This window comes from Bos grunniens, chromosome 2, assembly GCF_055505025.1.
Source record: "Bos grunniens cultivar Pamir isolate PY7600 chromosome 2, Bosgru_T2T1.0, whole genome shotgun sequence".
Lineage (NCBI taxonomy): Eukaryota > Metazoa > Chordata > Mammalia > Artiodactyla > Bovidae > Bos > Bos grunniens.
In genome coordinates this window covers 50,797,099-50,819,892 of record NC_141166.1, presented here as the reverse complement: position 1 = coordinate 50,819,892, position 22,794 = coordinate 50,797,099, and the positions used below count along the sequence as shown (strand labels likewise).

Below are 22,794 nucleotides of genomic sequence, written 5' to 3'. Positions count from 1 at the left end.
AATTCTGCTCAACAGTATGTGGCAGCCTGGATGGGAGGGAAGGTTAGGGGAGAATGGATACATGTATATGTATGGCTAAGTCCCTTAATTGTTCACCTGAAAGTATCACAAAACTGTCTGTTAACCAGCTATACCCCAATACAAAACAAAAAGTTAAAAAATTAAAAAAAGTTAAAAACATACACATGTATATGTGAGTGTGTGTGTGTGTACAGATACAGAAATATTCAGAGATTTCAAACATCCAGAAAAACTAGATACAATACTATTACAAATTCCTAATTACACTTATCCAGTCCAATAATTATCAACAAATGATCAATTTTGTTTTATATACTTTATTCCTCTACCCTCACTGGATCATTTCAAAGTAAAGCACAAACATATTTTACCTCTAATCTTCGGTATGAATCTTTACTAAAGTAGGTATTTCAGTGAATTTCCCAGTCTTGTATGTTTCTTTAATATTTGGTTTGTTCAAAACAAAATGTAAATAATGCCTCTTAAATCTTATAAGTCTACAACAACCCCCCTACCCCCAATCTTCCTAATTTGACATTTATTTGAAGAAATTGGGTCATTCGTCCTACAGAATTTCCCATATTCCGTATTTGGCAGATTGTAGGGTATCATTTAACATGTTCTTCTATCCCCCATTTAAACTGGCATATCCACAAGCTTGACCAGATTCATCTTCAATTATTTTGGCGATAACATGTAATAGGTGGTGGTGTATCAGATATATTTTTGGCAGCGTAGTTGGTCTGAATTCTGAATTACTGCTTCCCACAGATCTCTGCTGAGTTTTAATATACTACAGATCTTTTCCTATCGTCAAAACAAATTTTTTTTTGCCTACAATATATGGAAGCACCATCATCTACTAAAACTGAACCAGAGTTTCTTATCACCTTTAAGCTTCTGACATATAACTCTATCCTTTGCTAAGAAGTCAGCTGAGTACCATACACTGTCATCTGTCACAAAGATTCCTTTATTTGCCTTAAACAAAATCTTGGGAGAAGTGCAGAGGAGAATGATTCAATTGAATGAGCCAATTCAGTAGATATTTTCTTATGTCTGAGAAGAGTTCTATGAGAAAATGTTTGGTGAATTTAACAAAAGAAACCCTTCTATTAGATTCATGAGTAAATCATGTATTATGTTGAAAAATACATTTAATAGGCCATTTAGGAAGATCCCCTGGAGAAGGAAATGGCAACTCACTCCAGTATCCTTCCCTGAAGAATCCCATGGACAGAGGAGCCTGGTAGGCTACAGTCCACAGGGTAGCCAAGAGTCAGACACTACTGAACGACTTCACTTTCACTTTAGTTTTAACAATGGGCTTTCGAGGTAGTTCTAGTGGTAAAGAACCCACCTGCCAATGTAGGAAATGTAAGAGATGTGGGTTTGATCCCTGGGTCAGGAAGATCCCCTGGAGGGGGGCACAGCAACCTAGTATATCTAGTATATTCTTGCCTGAAGAATCCCATACAGGAAACTGGTGGGCTATGGCCCACAGGGTCACAGAACTGGACATGACTGAAACGACTTAGCACGCGCGCACACAGACTAGTCAACAATTTTGTAGGATGCAGCAACAGAACCACCTCAATCAACAATTACATCCTGTGTTGAACTGAAAACTGCTTGACATACTCTGTAGCTCGGGATCTGAACTCACACCACAAAGCATCTAGTAAGGGGTAACTGCAAGGAAGGACCTACAAAACTTTCTAGAACTAACACAAAAAAAACATGTCCTTTTCATCAGAAGAGACTGGAATGCAAACGTAGACAGTCAAAAGATACTTGGAGTAATGGGCAAGTTTGACTTTGGAGTACAAAATGAAGCAGGGCAAAGGCTAACAGAGTTTTGCAAGAGAATGCACTGGTCATAGCAAACACCCTCTTCCAACAACACAAGAGACGACTCTACACATGGACATCACAGATGGTCAATACTAAAATCAGACTGATTATATTCTTTACTGTTGAAGATGGGGACACTCTATACAGCCAGGAAAACAAAGACTGGGAGCTGACTGTGGTTCAGATCATGAACTCCTAATCACCAAAGCCAGACTTTAATTGAACAAAGTGGGGAAAACCACTAGGCCATTCAGATATGACCTACATCAAATCCCTTACAATTATACAGTGGAAGTGACAAAAAGATTCAAGGGATTAGATCTGATAAGAGTGCCTGAAGAATTATGGACGGAGATTCGTGACATTGTACAGGAGGCAGGGATCAAGACCATCCCCAAGAAGAAGAAAGGCAAAATGATTGTCTGAGGAGGCCTTAATGAATAGCTGAGAAAAGAAGAGAAGTGAAAGGCAAAGGAGAAAAAGAAAGATACACCCATTTGAATGCAGAGTTCCAAAGAATAGCAAGGGGAGATAAGAAAGTCTTCCTACTAAAGTGATCAATGCAAAGAAATAGAGGAAAACAACAGAATGCAAAAAACAAGATCTCTTCAAGAAAATTAGAGATACTAAGGGGATATTTCATGCAAAGATGGGTACTATAAAGGACACAAATGTTATAGACCTAATAGAAGCAGAAGATATTAAGAGGGGGCAAGAATACACAGAAGAATTATACAAAAAAGATATTAATGACTCAGATAACCACAATGGTGTGATCACTCACTTAGAGCCAGACATCCTGGAGTTTACAGTCAAGTGGGCCTTAGGAAACACCACTATGAACAAAAATAGCAGAGGTGATGGAATTCCAGCTGAGCTATTTCAAATCATCTTTTAAGATGATCCAGTTAAAGTGCTGCACTCAATATGCCAGCAAATTTGGAAAACTCAGCAGTGGCCACAGGACTGGAAAAGGTCAGTTTTCATTTCAATCCCAAAGAAAGGCGATGCCAAACAATGTTCAAACTACCGCACAATTGCACTCATTTCACATACTAGCAAAGTAATGCTCAAAATTCTCCAAGCTAGGCTTCAACAGTATGTGAACTGAGAACTCCCAGATGTTTAAGTTAGACTTAGAAAAGGCAGAGCAACCAGAGATCAAATTGCCAACATCTGGTAGATCATAGAAAAAGCTAGAGAATTCCAGAAAGATATCTATTTCTGCTTCACTGATGATAAAGCCTTTGTGCAGATTACAACAAAGTGTGGAAAATTCTTAAAGAGATGGGAGTACTTGACCACCTTATCTGCCTCTTGAGAAACCTGTATGCAGGTCAAGAAGCAATAGTTAGAACCAGACATGAACAACAGACTGGTTCCAAATTGGGAAAGGTGTATGTCAAGGCTGAATATTGTCACCCTGCTTATTTAACTTACAGGCAGAGTACATCATGCAAAATGCCGGGCTAGATGCAGCACAAGCATCTAGCTGGAATCAAGATTGCTGGGAGAAGTATCAGTAACGTCAGCAATGCAGATGACACCACACTTAGGGCAAAAAGCGAAGAGGAACTAATGAGTCCCTTGATGAAAGTGAAAGTGGAGAGTGAAGAAGCTGGCTTAAAACTCAATATTAAGAAAACTAAGATCATGGCATCTGGTCCCATTACTCCTTGGCAAATAGATGGGAAAGCATTGCAAACAGTGACAGAATTTATTTTCCTGGGCTCCAAGATCACTGCAGATGATGACTACAGCCATGACATTAAAAGATGCTTGCTCACTGGAAGAAAAGTTATGACCAACTTAGACAGCATATTAAAAAGAAGAAACATTACTTTGCCAACAAAGGTCCATGTAGTCAAAGCTATAGTTTTCCAGAAGTCATGTATGGGTGTGAAGGTTGAACCATAAAGAAGATTGAGTGCCAAAGAACTGCTGCTTTTGAAGTGTGTATTGGAGAAGACTCTTGAGAGTCCCTTGCATTGCAAGATCAAACTAGTCAATCCTAAAGGAAATCAACCTTGACTATTCATTGGAGGGACTGATGCTGAAGCTGAAACTCCAATACTTTGACATCCTGATGCGAAGAGCCAACTCATTAGAAAAGACTCTGATGCTGGGAAAGATTGAAGGCAGGAGGAAAAGGGGACAGAGGACGGGATGACAGAGGATGAGATGGTTGGATGGCATCACTGACTCAATGGACATGACTCTGATCAAGCTCCAGGAGATGGTGAAGAACACAGAAGCCTGGCATGCTGCAGTCCATGGTGTCCGCAGAGTCAGACACAACTGAACGACTGAATAACAACAGCTTCAATGAACAAAGCAAGAGTAGAAAATAATAATCATACAGATACACAAAAGCTGGAATATTTATGTTAATGTAAATCAGATCAAGTCATCTCAAATGACTTCCCTTTACACTTAGAATAAAATCCAAAGATGGCACCATGGCCTCCCAGATACTATGAAAAAGCCCTCACTACCTCTGATCTCATTTTCTACCACTCTCACCCTCACTGACTGTAATACAAAGCCCTTGCTTCTCATAAAACAGGGCAAGACTGTTTCTGTCTGAGGCCTTTGCACTTGCTCTTCCCTTCCCAAATATTCACATAGTTCACCTCCTAACTTCATTTAAGCCCGTTCATTATCACCTTCTCAGAGGCCCACCTGACCACTTTATATAAAACAGCACCCCACTTTAGCCCTCTCCATCTGCTTTTCATACTTTTTCCTACAGCATATGATTATCTGACACTGTATTAATTGAATGAAAATTTATTTCCCCTACTCTAGATTAGAACCTCTATGATAGTAGGCTTTTGTTCATTTATCCAGCACCTAAAACAGTGGAGAGTGAGTGCTCAATAACTATGTTTATTTCATTTAGTCAGCTACAATTTCTCAAAACTGTGTGCAGTTAAGTATTGACAGTATGGCTATCCTCACTTTACAGTTCACAAGAAACTATGGCATATAAAAGTTAAATAAGGACCTAGGAACAAACAAAGCGAGAACAAATGTCAAGACTAGATGAATGATTCCTGAAATGGGTGAATGGAAGCAAAATCCGAATGGAAGCAAAATTTGGGCTGAGGGAAACCCAAACCATACATGAACACCCGTTAAAATGCTGGCCACACAGAAAGAAGGCAAACAGAATCGAGTCTCTTCTCTAAGGCCATAACCTTATTATATTGCCCTCATAACAACCTCACGGGGTAAAGACAGCAGGTACATTCATTAACAGCAAGACTGACGCCACACTTCGCAGACGGCAGGGGTGGCAGGTCCAGCCCAGCACTCACCGGTTCGTACAGTTACATAATCGATACTCAGAACCTCGGGCTTCCTCCCGCCCCTGCGCTGGGCTCACGTGGCTGGCCTCGCGACCGGAAGCAGCCTCAAGACAACCACGGCGGTTGGTGGATCGAGGAACAGTTCCTGAGCTGGAGCAGGGGTGAGCGGTCACGGTAATTCTTACGTCAGAGCGCGGCGGGAACTGAACACCCGCCGGCCTAGAAGGATTCGTCCACCCGGCTCTGCGGTCCCTCTGATTGGCCGGCTGGATGACGTAGCCCGTTTACAGTGGGCTCTGTGGCAGTGAGAGTGTGCGTCAGCTTTGCGTAATCAGAGAGAGGAAAATGGGGCGTGTCTGACCGCTCAGGGGGCCCGCTGATTGGCTGGAGGGCGGCGGCGCCTGGTGGCCCGGGCCGCCGGAGGAGGGCGGTGCCGTGGGCCTGATCCGGGTTTCCTGGCGACCAGCTTCAGTAGGATGATCATGGCAGCTCGGATAGGTCAAAGAGCCCTGAAAAAGGTGGTCTCGGGATGCTGTCCGAAGTCGGAGGCAGCCGCCAGAGCCCCGGCTCCGGCGCAGGTGCCTGCGAGGAACGTCAGGTAATGAACAACGCGGGGCGCCGCAGCGAGGGTAATTTCTCCCTCCGTACGGCCTGTTGAGCAAGGGGACCCGGGACATTTGCGGTGAGGCAACCCACTCCAGTACCTTTGTCCGGAAAATCCCATGGACAGAGGAGCCCCGTAGGCTACAGTCCATGGGGGTCGCAAAGAGTCGGACACGACTGAGCGATTTCACTTTAGGCGGATGGGATGCGTTTCCGCGTATATGTAGACAAAGGGCCTACTACTGCCTTCGGCGAGTGACGGACTCAGGCCCCCTTTTTCCGCCCCCTTGGCCGGAGGGTCGCCAGCCTGTTCAGGCCGCTCCGTCTTGTGTTCGTGGTTCCCAGCCCTCGCGAGAGGCGGTGAATCCTTCCGCTCGGCGACTTGGAAGCAGCTGATAAAGCCACTTGATGGGGCGGGGAGGTGCCTTTGGGCTCTTCCGGTCTCCTCCCCTACGGCTTACAGCGGCTGACGGTTGTGGGAGGTTGTGGCCTGTCAGTGAGTCCCCTTTTGTTCCTTCAGGGTGTACGATGGCCAGAGGTGCTTTCCCCAGTTTCTGGTAGCGGTCTTTGCCCACCCCCGCTCCCACTTTGGTGCTAGCTAAACTAAACCGAAGCCGAAGTAGGGGACTTGGATTTTTTTTTTTTTCCCTCCTATTTTAAGTTAGCAGTCCTGTAACCTTGACTCAAGAGTCTGCCTTCGATTTTCCAGGTTCTTTTTTGGTAGGTAATGGAAGAGGAGACATGAAATTTTCCATATTTCCACCAGTTTCCTTTTATTAATGACACGTCAATAAATTATGCTCGAAATTTTTTTTTAATTCTTAACATTTATATTCTATGTTCGAAAATTAAAGTTAACTTTTAAAATTAATTCGAAAGTAATCTGTACGGGATGAAGGGAGAAAACACAAATCTGCTTGAGCTCCTTCCAGGACATTTAGAGTCAATGAATTTTTTAAAATATCAACAACTCAATTAACTCTAAATCCTTTTAGACATTTTTTGGTCGAAACTGAAATAAAATCATCTCACATCCTTCACTCTTGCTTTAGGAAATAGCTTTAAAAAGTTCCAAGCAGAACACTCTATCATACTTTACTGCTTGTATTGCTCTTATAAAATGCTGGCTGTTACTTTTGAGAAAAAAATTGCTTTAGTGATCAAATTAAGGTTTAAATTTCAGTCTATTTACTGTTTATGATAATGAAAAGGGAGATAATTTATGAATTCATTGCAAGGCTGATTCTGGCCTTTATTATAATACAGTATTTAGGATGTAGTACTGGAAGTTTAGGGACCAAAAAACTGTCCTTCTTTTGTTCAGTTTTCATTCCATGGTTTAAACATGTGTATGACTGTAAGGTTCTCATATTGTAGCTGAAGACATACTATTCTTGATAAAGTATGAAGATGGATGTGCTGTCCAGGACATTGTAACCATAATAGACAAACTGATCAGAAAACTCCTGTTGTGCTCAGTCGTGTCCGACTGTCTGTGACCCCCATGGACTGTCACTTGGTCATTTTTCCTCCACCCACATAGCATCTGTTACATCTTACTTCCATCTCTAGTTCACTATTGCATTCTCTCTCATTCTGTTTTGTTTTGTTATTGCTGTTCTGTCTCTTAAGTCATGTCCAACTCTTGGCGACTTCATGAACTGTAGCATGCCAGGCTCCTCTGTCCTCCACTGTCTCCTGAACTTTGCTCAGACTCATGTTCATTGAGGCAGTGATGCTATCTAACCATCTCATCCTGTGCTGCCCTCTTCTCTTTTTGCCATCAATCCTTCCCAGCATCAGGGTCTCTTCTGATAAGTGGACTCTTCACATCAGGTGGCCAAAGCACTGGAGTTTCAGCTTTAGCATCAGTCCTTCCAGCGAATATTCAGGGTTTATTTCCTCTAGGATTGACTGGTTTGATCTCCTTACAGTCCACCCCTGATCTTCTTACTGAATAGCCCCAATTTCTTCAATCATTCTTTAACTCAATTTTCTCTTCCAGCCACACTATGGGATGTCAGTGTCCTTAAAGAAGTTTTATTCATACATAAATCATATTTTATATGAATCAAATGTTATATATAACATGAGATTTCACCAGGCCACTCCCTTCTCTCTTAAAAAAAATAACTTGAAGACTTGATTTAATGAAATATTATTCTCTTAGGTGGAACACTTTAAGAGCATCTCATTGAGAATAAATCCCAAATTGCTTTATACTGACCAGTAGTCCCCAGCATAATCCAGCTCCAGCCTCTCTCGCTAACAATTATTTCATTGTGCTCTTGCCCTGGCTTGCTATACTGCTGCTGCACTGTTAATCTTTTTGAGAGTCTGGATGCTGCCAGGCTCTTTCCCTACTACTTGGAATGGTTTGTATTCACCTCTCCTCCTCCCATGTACAGACACACACATATGTGTGTATGAGAGAGAGATCTTATATATGTGTACACACACATTATGTACATACATACCTATTTCACCCTTTACGTGGCTGCTGCTGTTCAGTTGCCCAGTGGGGTCTGACTCTTTGCAACCCCATGGGCTGCAGCACGCCCGGGTTCCCTGTCCTTTACCATCTCCCAGAATTTGCTCAAACTCATGTCCATTGAGTCAGTGATGCCATCCAACCATCTCATTCTCTGTCATCCTCTTCTTCCTCCTGCCTTCAATCTTTCCCAGCATCAGGGTTTTTTCCAGTGAGTTGGCTCTTCGCATCAGGTGGCCAAAGTATTGGAGCTTCAGCTTCAGCATCACTCCTTCCAATGAATATTCAGGGTTGATTTCCTTTAGTATTGACCAGTTTGATTTCCTTGCAGTCCAATGTACTTTCAGGAGTCTTCTCCAGCACCACAGTTCAAAAGCATCAATTCTTTGGTGCTCAGCCTTTTTTATTTTCCAGCTCTCACATCTGTACATGACTACAAAAACCATAGCTTTGACTATACATGCCTTTGTAGGCAAAGTAATATCTCTGCTTTTTAATACACTGTGTAGGTTTGTCATAGTTTTTCTTCCAAGGAGCAAGTGTCTTTTAATTTCATGGTTGCAGTCATCACCCACAGTGATTTTTGAGCCCAAGAAAATAAAGTCTGTCACTGTTTCCATTGCTTCCCCATCTATTTGCCATGAAATGATGGGACCACATACCATGATCTTAGTTTTTTGAATGTTGAGTTTTAAGCCAGAGTTTTCACTCTTCTTTTTTACCTTCATCAAGAGGCTCTTTAGTTCCTCTTCTCTTTCTGCCATAAGGGTGGTATCATCTGCATATCTGACGTTATTGACGTTTCTCCGGGCAATCTTGATTCCAGCTTATGCTGCATCCAGCCCGGCATTTTGCATGATGTACTCTGCATATAAGTTAAATAAGCAGGGTGACAATATACAGCCTTGACGTACTCTTTTCCCAATTTGGAACCAGTCTATTGTTCCATGTCTGGTTCTAACTATTGCTTCTTGACCTGCATACGGGTTTCTCAGGAGGCAGATAAGGTGGTCAGGTATTCCCATCTCTTTAAGAATTTTGAATACTTTGTTGTTAACCTACACAGCCAAAGGTTTTAGCATAGTCAATGAAGCAGATGTTTTTCTGGAATTCTCTAGCTTTTTCTATGATCCACCAGATGTTGGCAATTTGATCTCTTGTTCTTCTGCCTTTTCTAAATCCATCTTATACATCCAGAAGTTCTCAATTCACATACTGTTGAAGCCTAACTTGAAGAATTTTGAGCATTACTTTGCTAGCATGTGAAATGAGTGCAACTGTGCAGTAGTTTGAATGTTCTTTGACATTTCCCTTCTTTAGAATTGGGATGAAAACTGACCTTTTCCAGTCCTGTGGCAACTACTGAGTTTTCCAAATTTGCTGGCATATTGAGTATACCACTTTAACAGGATCATCTTTTAGGATTTGAAATAGCTCAGCTGGAATAACTGCTCCTTATCCATTATGTCTCAGCTGAAATACAACCTCGGAGGACTTCCTGGATTACCCTATCTGAAGAAGGTCCTAATTACATGTCCTTACACCCATTTCTATTTTAGTGGCTTATTTAATCCTCAACTAGAATGTAATCTTTTTGTTTTATTCACCATTATGTCCCTAGTGCCTGGCGCAGAATAGCAGCTCGATAAATATGTGAACTAATGCACAAATAGTAGTGTATAATAGTTATGCAATAATCTTACTGGTGTAAAGGCTAAAAACATATAGCTGAACAAGAGCATATCAGGCATCTGTATTATGAAGTACCCTAAACAGTTAACATTCTAATTACCTTGACATATGCTTCTATATATACACATGGGAATGGAGATTGGAAGGTAAAAGATAATTGAGCAATAGATCTGACAGGCCTGCCACATATCCAGTGGAGAGAGGGACCTAATTTCAGATCTCATAGAGTAGATCAAGAATTAAGGAAACCCCTGTGGATGCAGCTGGGAAAACAAGGTGGGTAGATGAGTTAAAAATTGGACAATGAATATTCTCCCATCCTAGGGCAGGAATATGTTGTTAACACATGACTGCAAACTAAAAGCCAACTCTGAGAGATACCTTTGTGTCTGAAGGCTCTAACCCTAACTGTAAGCTGGTATTTTTAGTTTTCTTTATGGTGCTCAAGAAGCTTATTTTTTGCATGTGTAATTTTTTTGGAAATATTCTAAGGTTGCAAACACCTGAAGTATGATTGTTATTTAACGGTCTCTAATTTGTTTCTTCTTAATTGTCAATGTTACTCAATCAGGTAATTTCTGTCTTTTTAGTTATTTGGCTTCCTGTGGTATACTGATGAGCAGAACTCTTCCACTACATACCTCAGTTTTTCCTAAGAAGATACACGCAAGAACCTTCTTCAGAATTGCTGCACCATTAATAAACAAAAGAAAAGAATATTCAGAAAGGAGAATTATAGGGTTTGTATATAGTAATAGATCTATTAAAAGAGCATGTTCACAATGTTCTTTAGAATATTGTGCCTCTTTTTTTCTAGATTCGTTTCTTACAGACCAAGCTCTGATTTTCTCACCCTTGCTATTTTATAAATACTGGTTGAATGAATATAATCATATGGTAACTTTATAGGATAGATTTAAATCTTGACATTTAAAGAAAATAAACTGTTTATGTCCTGCATTTTTGTACACTGTTCTTTTTTATAGTGGCATCATTACTGATACGTTGGGCCAAATATGTTTGTATAGCTCCCTCACCTAGGTAAGTATATATAAACATGCTAAGAGGCCCCTACCATCCAGAGCAGAGGTTGGCAAACTTTTTCTGTAAAGGGCCAGTTGGTAAATAGGTTTGTGGGCCATACTGTCTCTGTTGCAACTCTTCAACATGGTCAGCGTAGCCCAGAACTAACAGTGGGCATGGTTGTGTTCCAGTAAAACTGTTTACAGAGTCAGGCAAGAACCCAGGCTCCATCCACCTTGGTACTTTTGTAATTCCTTGGTCTTCAGGATCTCTTAAAAAGAAACACCTGATGCTTAATCATATTGGTCCTGGAAGTGACACATAGTGCTTACTCTCAGATATTATTGGCAAGAAGTAGTCATGTGACAGCTGTTTAATTTGTAGCCTACTGGTGGCCAGCAAGAATGCCATGTAAAGCAAGCCTTAATACTTGGATAGGTAGACATCTTTGCCCCAGCTGGTGTCTTAAAAACAGAAATGGCAACAAAAAGATGAGAAATCAAATAGTGAACTGGTCTGCTTTACTTTTGAATTACTAATAATATCTCTCTTTTACTGTGAACTTGTCATTTGACAGGCCTGCTGGGTGCTCTGTATTGTTTCATTTAATTCTCACAGTAATCATGTGATCTAGGTATTTTCCCATTGTAAAGATGAAGAAACTGAAGCTGAGAAATTATGTTGTGTCATGACTCCAAAGCTTATTTTTCCCACCATATTTATTTATTCTTTCTTGCTTCCTTATTCTTTCTTGTGCTAAAATTCTTTTTATTACAAATTGGTCTTATCTAATGATCATCTTCCCCCATATATTGTTTGATGTAAACACGTAATAGCTACCATTTATGAAGTGCTTAGTAAGCATTGTGCATTATGCCAAAACTATTTCCTTTAACCCTTAAAGTAACTCTGTAGAAGTATTTTTCAATTATGGATGAAGAAAACTGAGAGGTTAAGCAACCTAGTCAGGGTCATATGAAACTACTATGTTTTAGAATTGATATTTGAACATAATAGACTGTTTTTATGCAAATAGCTTCCAGGCTATCGGGTCTCATACATCTTCATGGGATTTATATTGGCATTTATTTCCAAGTGTCTGAGAACATGGGGAGAATAGATTAGGTTTATTTATTCTTTCCTCTGTGGGCCTCATTTCATGATCATAAAGATTCATTTAAATATATATAAACACTCATTCTGTCATATTCCAAACATCCCTTTTGAAATTTAGAATGTGGTTCTTTACTGCATCATTTTGAGATGAATTCTATTTTAGCAGTGTTGACTCTTTATAACCAAGAATAATACATGTCTAGTTTTCATCGTTCAGTTGTCTTTATATGTATCCACCATGTGGTTTTTTGTTTGTTTGTTTGTTTTCATTTAAACCCTGATGTGTCTTTGTTGAACTTATTTCCAGGTATTTTGCGTTTGTATGTGACTATTTTCTACTTGTTAGTATAGAGACAGTATTAACTTTTATATATTTCTTAACAGGCTACCTAACTGAATTCTTGATTGATTGATTTTTGATTTGATAGCCATATCACCTGCCAGTTTATAATTTTGCCTAATTCTTTTCCACACGTGTGCCGATATTTCATGCTCTGATTTAATTTCTTTGACCATTTAGAACAATGTCAAATGACTGTAATGATGGCATCATTGGTTTCTTTCTAATGCTAATAGTAATGTTTCTTATATTTTACTATCTGTGAAGGGAATCATACAATGATTTTGTTTTGGCTAAATAATATGGTTATAATAATTCTTAGTACTGAACCATCCATACTATGTATGGTTGGTTGTATGTACTATGGATGGTTCATCCATACATCTTTAAATGAGTTGTATTTGATTGTTTTATTTTTTTAATATATTATTGGGATTATATTTGCTGGTATTTTACCTAGAAGTTTTGCTTCAGTACTCACAGGTAATATGGGTTTGTAGATTTTTTTATGTTCTTGGTGAAGTTTGGGTTGGCAGGGTGTTATGCTGGCTCAGAAAGAGTGAGATATTTGCCTTTTTTGTATTATAGAATTGATTTTTTTTCTTAATTACAAAATGTTTGCATACTTGTATAAACACTTAACAATTTATAAGTATATATACTAGAATGAAAAGAAAAAAAGAAAAAAATAGAAAAAAAGAATTTAAAAAGACACAAAAACTGAAAAAATAGAAATATATATATTAAAGAGTTAGTCTTTTTTTTAATCCTACTCTTTTTTTCCTGAATTAACAACTGGTAATTGTTTAATTTATATTCTTTTAGTACTTTTAAAATATATTTTCATTACAGACAGTCTATTAACATAATTATTTTCAGAAAAAGCAAATATCAAATGTTTAAAATTGAGGAATTACAGTATATACTTATATCCATTTCTCAAATGGAAAATAAATTGTATATAAAGCAGACAAGATATATACAATTTTATTTAAGAAATATTGTAAAAAAAGAAAAAGAAATATTATGTGTATAGTATATTTCCTCGATCATTAAACACTTGATATTTGTGCCTTTTTTCATGTAGCAATATATTTTAAACCTCTTTGCTCTAAAGTATATGGTTGACCCTTGAAAGATGGGGGGTTTGGGAGTGCAGACCCCCACACAGTAAAAAAAAAAAAAAAAGTCATACTGCTATTTCTGTTTCAGAACAAGGAATTGATAAATGATTTATCCAAAGGCTGAATAGTTTGTATAAAATCAAGACTCAAACCTTATATTTGATTCCACATATTGTGATTTCTAATTGAACACAAACTTTCCCCCACATTTAATTTAAAAATCTGTAAAACAAAAATACAAGTACTATATTTATCAAAAAAATTCTTATGTAAGTAGACCCACACAGGGCAAACCTGTGTTGTTCAAGGGTGAACTGTACATTTGATCTTAATCCTTTTAGGTAACTGATGAGTTCCACAGTATGAATGTACCATAATTCATCAGCCATTTATTATAAAGCAGTATTAATGTGTGTGCCAAATAACTTCTTGCCTCATACACAGTAAGTTTTATTATTTATTCAGTTTAAAGCAGGGGTCCCCAACCTCTGGGGTCTAATACCTGATGATTTGAGGTGGAGCTGATGTAATAATAATAGCAATAAAGTGTCCAATAAATGTTATGTACTTGAGTCATCCTGAAACCATCCTCTCTTCCCCATTCCATGGAAAAATTGTCTTTCACAAAACTAGCCCCTGATGCCAAGAAGGTTGGGGACCGCTGATTTAAAGTGTATATGTACTGTATAAATAGGTGCAGTTAACACCTTTCCTTTTTTTTTTTTAAGTTATTCTATGCAGGAAATGTATGATGTGGTATCTGGAATGGAGGATTACAAGCATTTTGTTCCTTGGTGTAAAAAGTCAGATATAATATCAAGGAGATCTGGATACTGCAAAACACGATTAGAAATTGGGTTTCCACCTGTATTGGAGCGCTATACATCAGTAGTAACCTTGGTGAAACCACATTTGGTGAAGGTAACGGTTTTGTTTTTTGTTTTTAAATATTCCTCAACTAGTGATATATTAAATGGATTAATGTATAATAGCTTAAGAAGATTTCCCTAAACTAATAGGAGGAGGGAAAAACAAACTGTTATATCACTTAAGTTGTGTTATTTTATACAATATTAGCATTATTCTTTCCAAATAGAAATTTAACTAGAACATGGAAATGAGAAGCTTTTTCTTTTGTCCTTCTGTTGAGAACTGCTGACCCCTAGGAAAGATTCAGCCACACAAGTGAGAAATGTTTTAATTTAATATTGATACTTGTGCTTTTTTTTTAAGTTAAGGCAGGGAAAGTGGTGAGAGGATGAAGAAAGATAGAAAAGATATAAATGTGGAGAATATAAACATTGTTGAAGTCATCCTGCCATGTACCAGGTACTGAAATGCCAGGTACTGTTGCATGCATTATATTAATCATCTTACCCTTCTCAGAGAAGGGTACATATATAGAAAAGGCACTCAGACTTCAACACATGAAAAAGGAGAATTCCAGAGTTACATTACCATTTATTTTGACTTCCTAAAGTGCAGTGAACACACTTTGAAAGCTTGAGTTGTGTTTTGTGCCCGCTTGATTTAGTGGTGGTATCATTTCTTGGTTATTGGCCAGAGCTAAGTGCCTTTTTCACCTCTTTGTCAGTCATTGAGGACATGCAGCTGTCATACCAGAAAGAATATACTGTCCAGTGAAGCTGAGACATTGGAGTCCACCCTAGTCCCACTGTCAAAATGTCAACTCCACTTGAAAGTCTGCCCCATACCCCCCTGTTTGCCTCATAGTTTTGGAGTTTTTACCTACTATAGTGCACTGCCTCTCTTATAATAGCTAATGTATTAAGCTCTGTAGTGCTTTACTTGAATTGTTTAATCTTCACAACAGCCCTTTGAGATGCAAATTTTATTATCTTCCATCATCCTATAGTTGAGTATGCTAAGCCTTAGAAGAGTTAGCTAGCTTGCCCAGGGTTACACAGCCAAGACTCTGTAGTCTGACAACAGCGAATATCTCTATAAATCTTACAATTGAGTCCCCTGACCTCAATCTCTTACCATTCAGATTCTTATAACTTCGATCTTAACATATCCTGCATCTAACTAAAGAACTCTAAAACCATATTATTTTCTCCCCCGGCTTTCTTCCTTTCCCTGACTCCATGAATGTACTGTATAGTACTTATTCCACGGCCCTGTGTCTTTGCATACTGTTCCCTCTTCTATCTGTAATGAACTTGATTCTTTGCCTGTTAATCCTTCAACTCCCAGCCTGCTTTTTCCCTTTCCTTTCATATGGCTAGTCTGTTCTACCTCGGTGATTCCTCTAGGCTTTGCATGTGCTTTATTTATTTCTCTTATCACTCTTTAGTATAACTTCTTTCTTCCTTTGGATTTCTGCTTGACAGAATCGAGCTACTTAAGGGAATGGGAGATCTTCTTTTTCATCTCTGAATCCTCAGTCATGAGGGCTTTTGTTTATGAAGTTCTCACTGCTGTGTTCCTGTGTTCCTGTATATCCAGATGTTCATAGTAATTTCAGTAACCTTCAGCACTGCCAAGGAGGCAGGAAACTTTTTTTTAATTGTAATAGTATGTATTATATATTACTATCTTAATTTTGGGAGGCTTAGAGAAATTAAGAGCCCACATAAATTTATACTGTGTATGTCTGATTCCAAAATTATTTTTCCATTAAAATAAGCTGCCTCACTTAATGTGCTAATTTATTATTTAAGGGCTTCCCAGGTGGCACTAGTGGTAAAGAACCCACCTGCCAATGCAGGAGACATAAGAGACTGGGGTTCAGTTCCTGGGTTAGGAAGATCCCCTGGAGGAGGAAATGGCAACCATCTCCATTATTTTTGCCTAGAGAATCCCATGGACAGAGGAGCCTGGCAGGCTACAGTCTGTGAGGTCGCAAAGAGTTGGACGTGACTGAAGCAACTTAGCATGTTAGCATGACCTAAAGATTAGGCAGCATTTGGGTTGTTCTGGAGACCCAAGGTACACACAAATTCATACTGTGTATGTCTGATTCCCAAATTATTTTTCCATTAAAATAAGCTGCCTCACTTAATGTGCTAATATTTAAAGACATATTTGAGAATAAAACAGGTGTGTTCAGTTTTAAATTTTCCCTGGGCTCAGATTCTAGATCTTAATACCTAATGCACATATGTGACATACAATAAAAATTAGAACCAAGAAAGCAACAAAAGCTATGTGACATTTTTTATTAGCTGCCCCAAATGTGCCTGTGACTTGACATGTGAGTGATTCTACATAAATCATGTAGATTCATCAGTCTGTCATGGCCAGAAGCCTACTTGCTGTGTTCAGTATCTCTGTTAGGAATGAGATCATTGGCAGTATTGTCCCTATCAAAACATACCAGTAAAAATCTGTGGGTCCTTGGGCTAGGTTATTGATACAAGTATAGCACTGCCAAAATAGTCAGAGAAAGGTGCTATATGGTAATGATTATTCCCAACAGCTGTTTCTCCCTTACTATTAAATTTCTTATAAGCTTCATACATGATTGTAAAGAAGGATGTAAAGTTGTAAAAAATTAGAAATAAAAGTAAATAGAGTGCTTGCTTCAGCAGCAAATATACTAAAATTGGAACAATATAAAGAAGATCAGCGTGATCCCTGCACAAGGATGAATGCAAATTCATGAACCATTCCATATTTTGGGGAGCTCATTGTGGTACTCTGTGACCACCTAGAGGGGTGGGGAATTGGGGAGAAGTTCCAGAGGGAGAGGATATATGTATACTTATGGCTCATTCACATTGTTGTATGGCAGAAGCCAACACATTACTGTAAAGCAATTATCCTCCAGTTAAAAAAAAAAGGGTCATCCCTGGTGGTCCAGTGTTGAAACCCCACTTTTCCACTGCAGGGAGCACAGGTTTGATCCCTGATCGGGGGACAAAAGATACTACAAGCCACAAGGCACAGCCAAAAAAAAAAAGTAAATAAAGTTGGATAACTGAAATAATATTTTATTATAGATTTTTGATGGTTTTAAAAATTAGGTGTTCATTATTGAACCAAGTATAAAGCCAAACGCTTTGGGGAAAAAAAATTTTTTTTTTTAAATACGAACTAGATTTATTTAGAAGAAACTTCACAGATTGTGGACCATTTCAGAAGGCAAGAAACCTTGAAGAGATTTTTTTACTTTAATGACTGTTATTTTTTGTGTCTAAATAAAAAACTTTCACTGGTTTCCATATTAAAAATTAAAATTTTTTTTATAAATGTGAATGGAGCATTTCTTTTAAAATGCTTTTTAGTATGGGTGCAGTTTATAAAGATTCTACAGTAGTGAAAGTAAAAGTCACTCAGTCGTGTCCAACTCTTTGCAAACCTATGGCCTATATAGTCCGTGGAATTCTCTAGGCCAGAATACCGGAGTGGGTAGCCTTTGCCTTCTCCGGGGGGTCTTCCCAACGCAGGGATCAAACCCAGGTCTCCCTCATTGCAGGCAGATTCTTTACCAGCTGAGCCACCTGGGAATCCCAAGACTTTGAAATAAGAGTTAAAAAATAGCCTGCTTTTGAGGGAACATAGCATATATATTCTTGAGGTCAATTGTCTACTAGTACAATAAGGCCCAGATGGCATCTTAGGATAGTAAATAAAGAAGTGGAACTTCATTCAAGGTCATAACTAGTTCTGACAGTGTTTTAGTAACTGTGGTCCTGGCCACTGTTTTTCACACTGTGGAAGGCAACTCTTGGATGGGTCTCAACTGGCATTTTTTAATGCTAGAGAATGGGACATGTCAGATTGCACCGCACATAGTATCACTGTGTATTATGTTTCAGTGTACACACGTATGTGAAATAATGAGCACTGAAGAGATGAGAGGTCAGAAAGCAGTCAGGACTAGACTTAACAAGAAAACTGGAACCAGAGAGGCCCCTAGAGATAAAGAATAGTGAGTTAGAGAAAGAGTAAATGTGATTGATAAGGAAGATCTTTGGGCAGGCAAGAATTACAGAATTGTTCTAGGGATCTATGCCAGATTCCTTACAAGTATTAAATTTAGCCATCTGATAGTGATGGTAAAAAAATAAGCATTATGCTCATTTTACAGGTTAAGGAAATACAGGGAATTAACTTGTTCAGGATCACTAATAAGTGGCAGAGCTGGAAATAAACTTCCAGATAGTAACTCCCTGTTTTGTTGTAGGGGGAGAACTTGAAGTAGCACAGTGGGTGACAGCAGTGGAAGAGAGAACTAGTAGTAATCTTGGGACTCCCAGGAGAAAGGAAAATGGCTTATGTCAGCAAGAGATCTCTTCCTAGAACCAAGCTAAGAGATCTTTTTGTCACCTGTGGTCTAATCTATAAAAATATTTACTTTCAACAAAAGCATCCTCAATTATAGATTCTGGACAATCCAACTGGTATTTTACTGTTTTTTGTTTTGTTTCGTTTCATTTTGTTCTAGGCATCCTGTACTGATGGGAAGCTCTTCAATCATTTGGAGACTGTTTGGCGTTTTAGCCCAGGTCTTCCTGGCTACCCAAGAACTTGTACTTTGGATTTTTCAGTAAGTCTCTCATAAAGCTCTTTATTTGTTCCAAATATCAAATAAAGTTGGTAAAGAAGGAGTAATTCATTTTTATTAGAATCCAGATGCTATAATTAGTAAACTGCATGCATAGCAACTGGGCTTCCCAGGTGGCTCAGTGGTGAAGAATCCGCCTGCCAATGCAGGAGACGCCGGAGATTCAGGTTCAATCCCTGGGTCAGGAAGATCCCCTGGAGTAGGAAATGGCAGTTCACTCCAGTGTTCTTGACTGGAAAATCCCATGGACAGAGGAGCCTGGTGGGCCCCAGTCCATGGGGATGGAAAGAGTTGGACACAACTGAGCAACTGAGCGTGCTCGCATGCATGCGCACGTACACACACACACACACACACACACACATACACTTATGCATAGCAACTACTATAAGACTTTTTTTTTAATCTCAAATTTCTGAGTATTGAATATTCATCTTTTTCTGCACTGATTTTTTTTTTTTTGGCACTAATTTTATAAGACAGAATGCTAGGGGAAATTCCCTGGCAGTCCAGTGGTTAGGAGTCTACACTTCCACTGCAGGGGACACTGGTTCCGTCCCAGGCTGGGGACTAAGATCCCTCATGCCGCATGGCACAGCCAAAAAAAAGGAAAGAATACCAGTGACCTTTTCTCTTTTTCTCTCTTTCCGGAAACCTTGAATGCCTTCTCTATTTTCTAATTTTTACAAGTCCATAGATTATAAGACACATGTCTTGCTTACTACCAGCTTAATAACAGTGTAACACCAAATGAAATCTGTACATTGATCTGCGTCTTATGAATTGCAGAAATAAAATTCAAAAGAAAAATATATTTTTAAATTTAATACTATGGTATTGATATTTTCTTGTTCATATCACCTTAGCTATAGAAAACTTAAAGTCACTTGTGTGGCTTTTTATTTATTTATATGAGTTGATTCCTGTATTTATAGCTCAGGCTTACATTTTAAAATATGGTTATAATTTTGAGTAAATTACTGTATGCTGGTCTCAGCTCTTAGGTTGCTTTCATTTTCATTTCATAATTTTTTCATAAAAATTACTGAACAATAATGGAACACTTGGGGAAATTTGAATGAAACCTCAGTAGAGTAGATAATAGCATTATTATCTAGTAATATTAACTCTGTTAATCTCCTGGTTATAATTGCACTGTGGTTATATAAAACCTGAAATCTGGGTGGTGGGCATATGAGAAATTTTAGTAGTATTATTGCAACTTTTTAATAAGCAAAATTATTTTAAAATTAAAACTTTTAAAAGTAGATATTTCATCCTTAAGGCATTATTTCTCAAACTGGTTGCTTTGAATTCAGTCTTGAGGGGATATAAATGAAATTTAAATCCTTGTCTACTTTAAGATTGAAGCACCTTTGCCATCTAGTTTGTGGATTAACCTCACCTTTCTGGTATTCAGTTCAGTTCAGTTCAGTCGCTCAGTCGTGTCCGACTCTTTGTGACCCCATGAATCGCAGCACGCCAGGCCTCCCTGTCCATCACCAACTCCCGGAGTTCACTGAGACTCACGTCCATCGAGTCAGTGATGCCATCCAGCCATCTCATCCTCTGTCGTCCCCTTCTCCTCCTGCCCCCAATCCCTCCCAGCATCAGAGTCTTTTCCAATGAGTCAACTCTTCGCATGAGGTGGCCAAAGTACTGGAGTTTCAGCTTTAGCATCATTCCTTCCCAAGAAATCCCAGGGCTGATCTCCTTCAGAATGGACTGGTTGGATCTCCTCGCAGTCCAGGGGACTCTTAAGAGTCTTCTCCAACACCATAGTTCAAAAGTTATGGGAATAACCTATCAGAGGGGTCACTTCACTCCCTTACTTCCTTTTGGGAAGTCGTGTCTGACTCTTTGTGACCCCACGAACTGTAGCCTGCCAGGCTCCTCTGTCCATGGAATTCTCCAGGTAAGAACATTAGAGTAGGTAGCTATTCCCTTCTCCAGGGGATCATCCCAACCTAGGGATCGAATCCAGGTCTCCCTCATTGCCAGTGGATTCTTTACCAGCTGAGCTACCATTTCATTTTGGGAAAGAAGATAGCTCTTAAAGGGACACACTAATAAGAAGCCAAAGTGATAAATATGATATTCATTTAGCAAAGCTTTTTTTCCAGTTTTTTTTAACTTAATAAAATCAGATTCTTTACCATAAAATGAGATTCATTGACTTTGTTTTACTTATGTTTGTTGTGCAGCTACTGTTGTGCTTACTGCAGTAAATAGGTCTCCCTCTCATTGATGTTAAAAATCTCACCTAGACAGAGGCCCATATTGCTCTGCCTTAGGTATTGGGCCAATTAGCTCGTTTCACTGTGTAAACACCATTACCCTAAGTAGAGATTTAGTAAAAGAAAGGTCTTTCTAAAATAGTTATTAACATTTTCCTATAGATTTCTTTTGAATTTCGCTCACTTCTACACTCTCAGCTTGCCACGTTGTTTTTCGATGAAGTTGTAAAGCAGATGGTAACTGCCTTTGAAAGAAGAGCGTGTAAGCTGTATGGTCCAGAAACAAACATACCTCGGGAATTGATGCTTCATGAAGTTCATCACACGTAAAGAAAAAAGGAAATGGTCACCTACTTGTATCTAGTTTATTCACTTTTAGGAAGTGCTTTCATCATTTGCTTTCAGAAGTCAGAAAGCATTTGTCAAACCCAGCTTTGATTATAAACCCATACTGTTGAAAATTTGCACTTGGAATATGGAACCACATGTACATAGAATTCAATCAAGTATAATTCAGAGTAGTATGTATATTAGCATATTTACAATAATAGGATGTCATCACTGTTGCTGGAATACTGATATCACTCTTTTGAGCAGAAATTGAAACTGTAAATGTAAACCTTTTAATTATTACCTCACCTGAAAGAGGTTGGTTGAGATACTTATGCAGTGTGTACTATATTAACCATATCACGTTTTAAGTTATTAATTTCAGACTATTTATAACTTATTGTCTTAGGGCCTGCCTCGTGGCTTAGGATATTTGAGTAATCATCAGATATTTAAAGTTAAAACTTTGACTTAAAAATATTGTTAATGAAGGTTCCCTGGCACTTTTCTCATTTTTGAATTGTTCCTATGGATAGTAATAGATAATTCAGTATTATACTAAGGTTAGCTTCCAGATAAACAATTATTTTTTATTTTTATTTTTTGGTGAGTGGTCCAGAGAGTATTTTTTTGGTCCAGAGTTTTAAGTTACTTTTCTCATAGTTTGCAACCCTCTCCCTGATACTTTGACTGCTGTGTCAGTAATGCTGAATCTGTGTCAAATTTTGTCTACAGCAGTGGGCAGTAGATCAAGATAAGTTGGTTGATATGTCTGCAGCACCATGCATCCTTATTTTCTATTTATTGTGTGTATTCACTTTCGATAATGTATTTCAAACTGATATTTTTGTAAACAAATCAACGTAAGGACTGAAGTGGTAACTTAATAAAGTTAATTTGTTTATTTTTTGTACAGTTATTTTGGTTATTGAAATGTCTCAAAATACTTTAACAAAAACAAATCTGGGCAAAATTCAGTCTTCCTTTAATCAGTATTAATCCCCTTCCCTTCCTTCATCCCCTACCCAACAACCCTTTTGCATTAATCATCCTTTGTTTCCTCAGATCAGCCAAGGACTTCATGGTTAGTTCCCTCTATGAATGCATATTTGCATTAAT

General features: G+C 38.6%; 1 protein-coding gene and 1 non-coding gene across 6 annotated transcripts; both read left to right on the top strand.

Annotated features, from left to right (window-relative positions):
- The first annotated feature begins 5,623 nt into the window (after positions 1–5,623).
- COQ10B (coenzyme Q10B) lies at positions 5,624–22,579 on the top strand. Of its 5 annotated transcripts, none has more exons than XR_015144480.1 (6): positions 5,624–5,784; positions 10,563–10,712; positions 14,304–14,496; positions 14,809–14,904; positions 18,989–19,090; positions 21,544–22,579. XR_015144480.1 is itself a non-coding variant. In XM_086347646.1 (5 exons), the coding sequence occupies exons 1-5, from the start codon at positions 5,663–5,665 to the stop codon at positions 21,673–21,675; spliced, it is 699 nt and encodes a 232-aa protein (XP_086203772.1). In that variant the 5' UTR covers positions 5,624–5,662; the 3' UTR covers positions 21,676–22,579. The 5 variants fall into 5 exon arrangements, 3 of the variants coding, with proteins under 3 accessions (XP_086203772.1, XP_086203763.1, XP_086203779.1); XR_015144479.1 differs by having other exon boundaries at positions 21,508–22,579; XM_086347646.1 differs by lacking the exon at positions 14,809–14,904.
- Positions 17,118–17,219, top strand: LOC147378086 (U6 spliceosomal RNA). The gene has a single exon (XR_015153547.1). It is a non-coding gene; the product is annotated as a U6 spliceosomal RNA (small nuclear RNA).
- Positions 22,580–22,794: the final 215 nt, after the last annotated feature.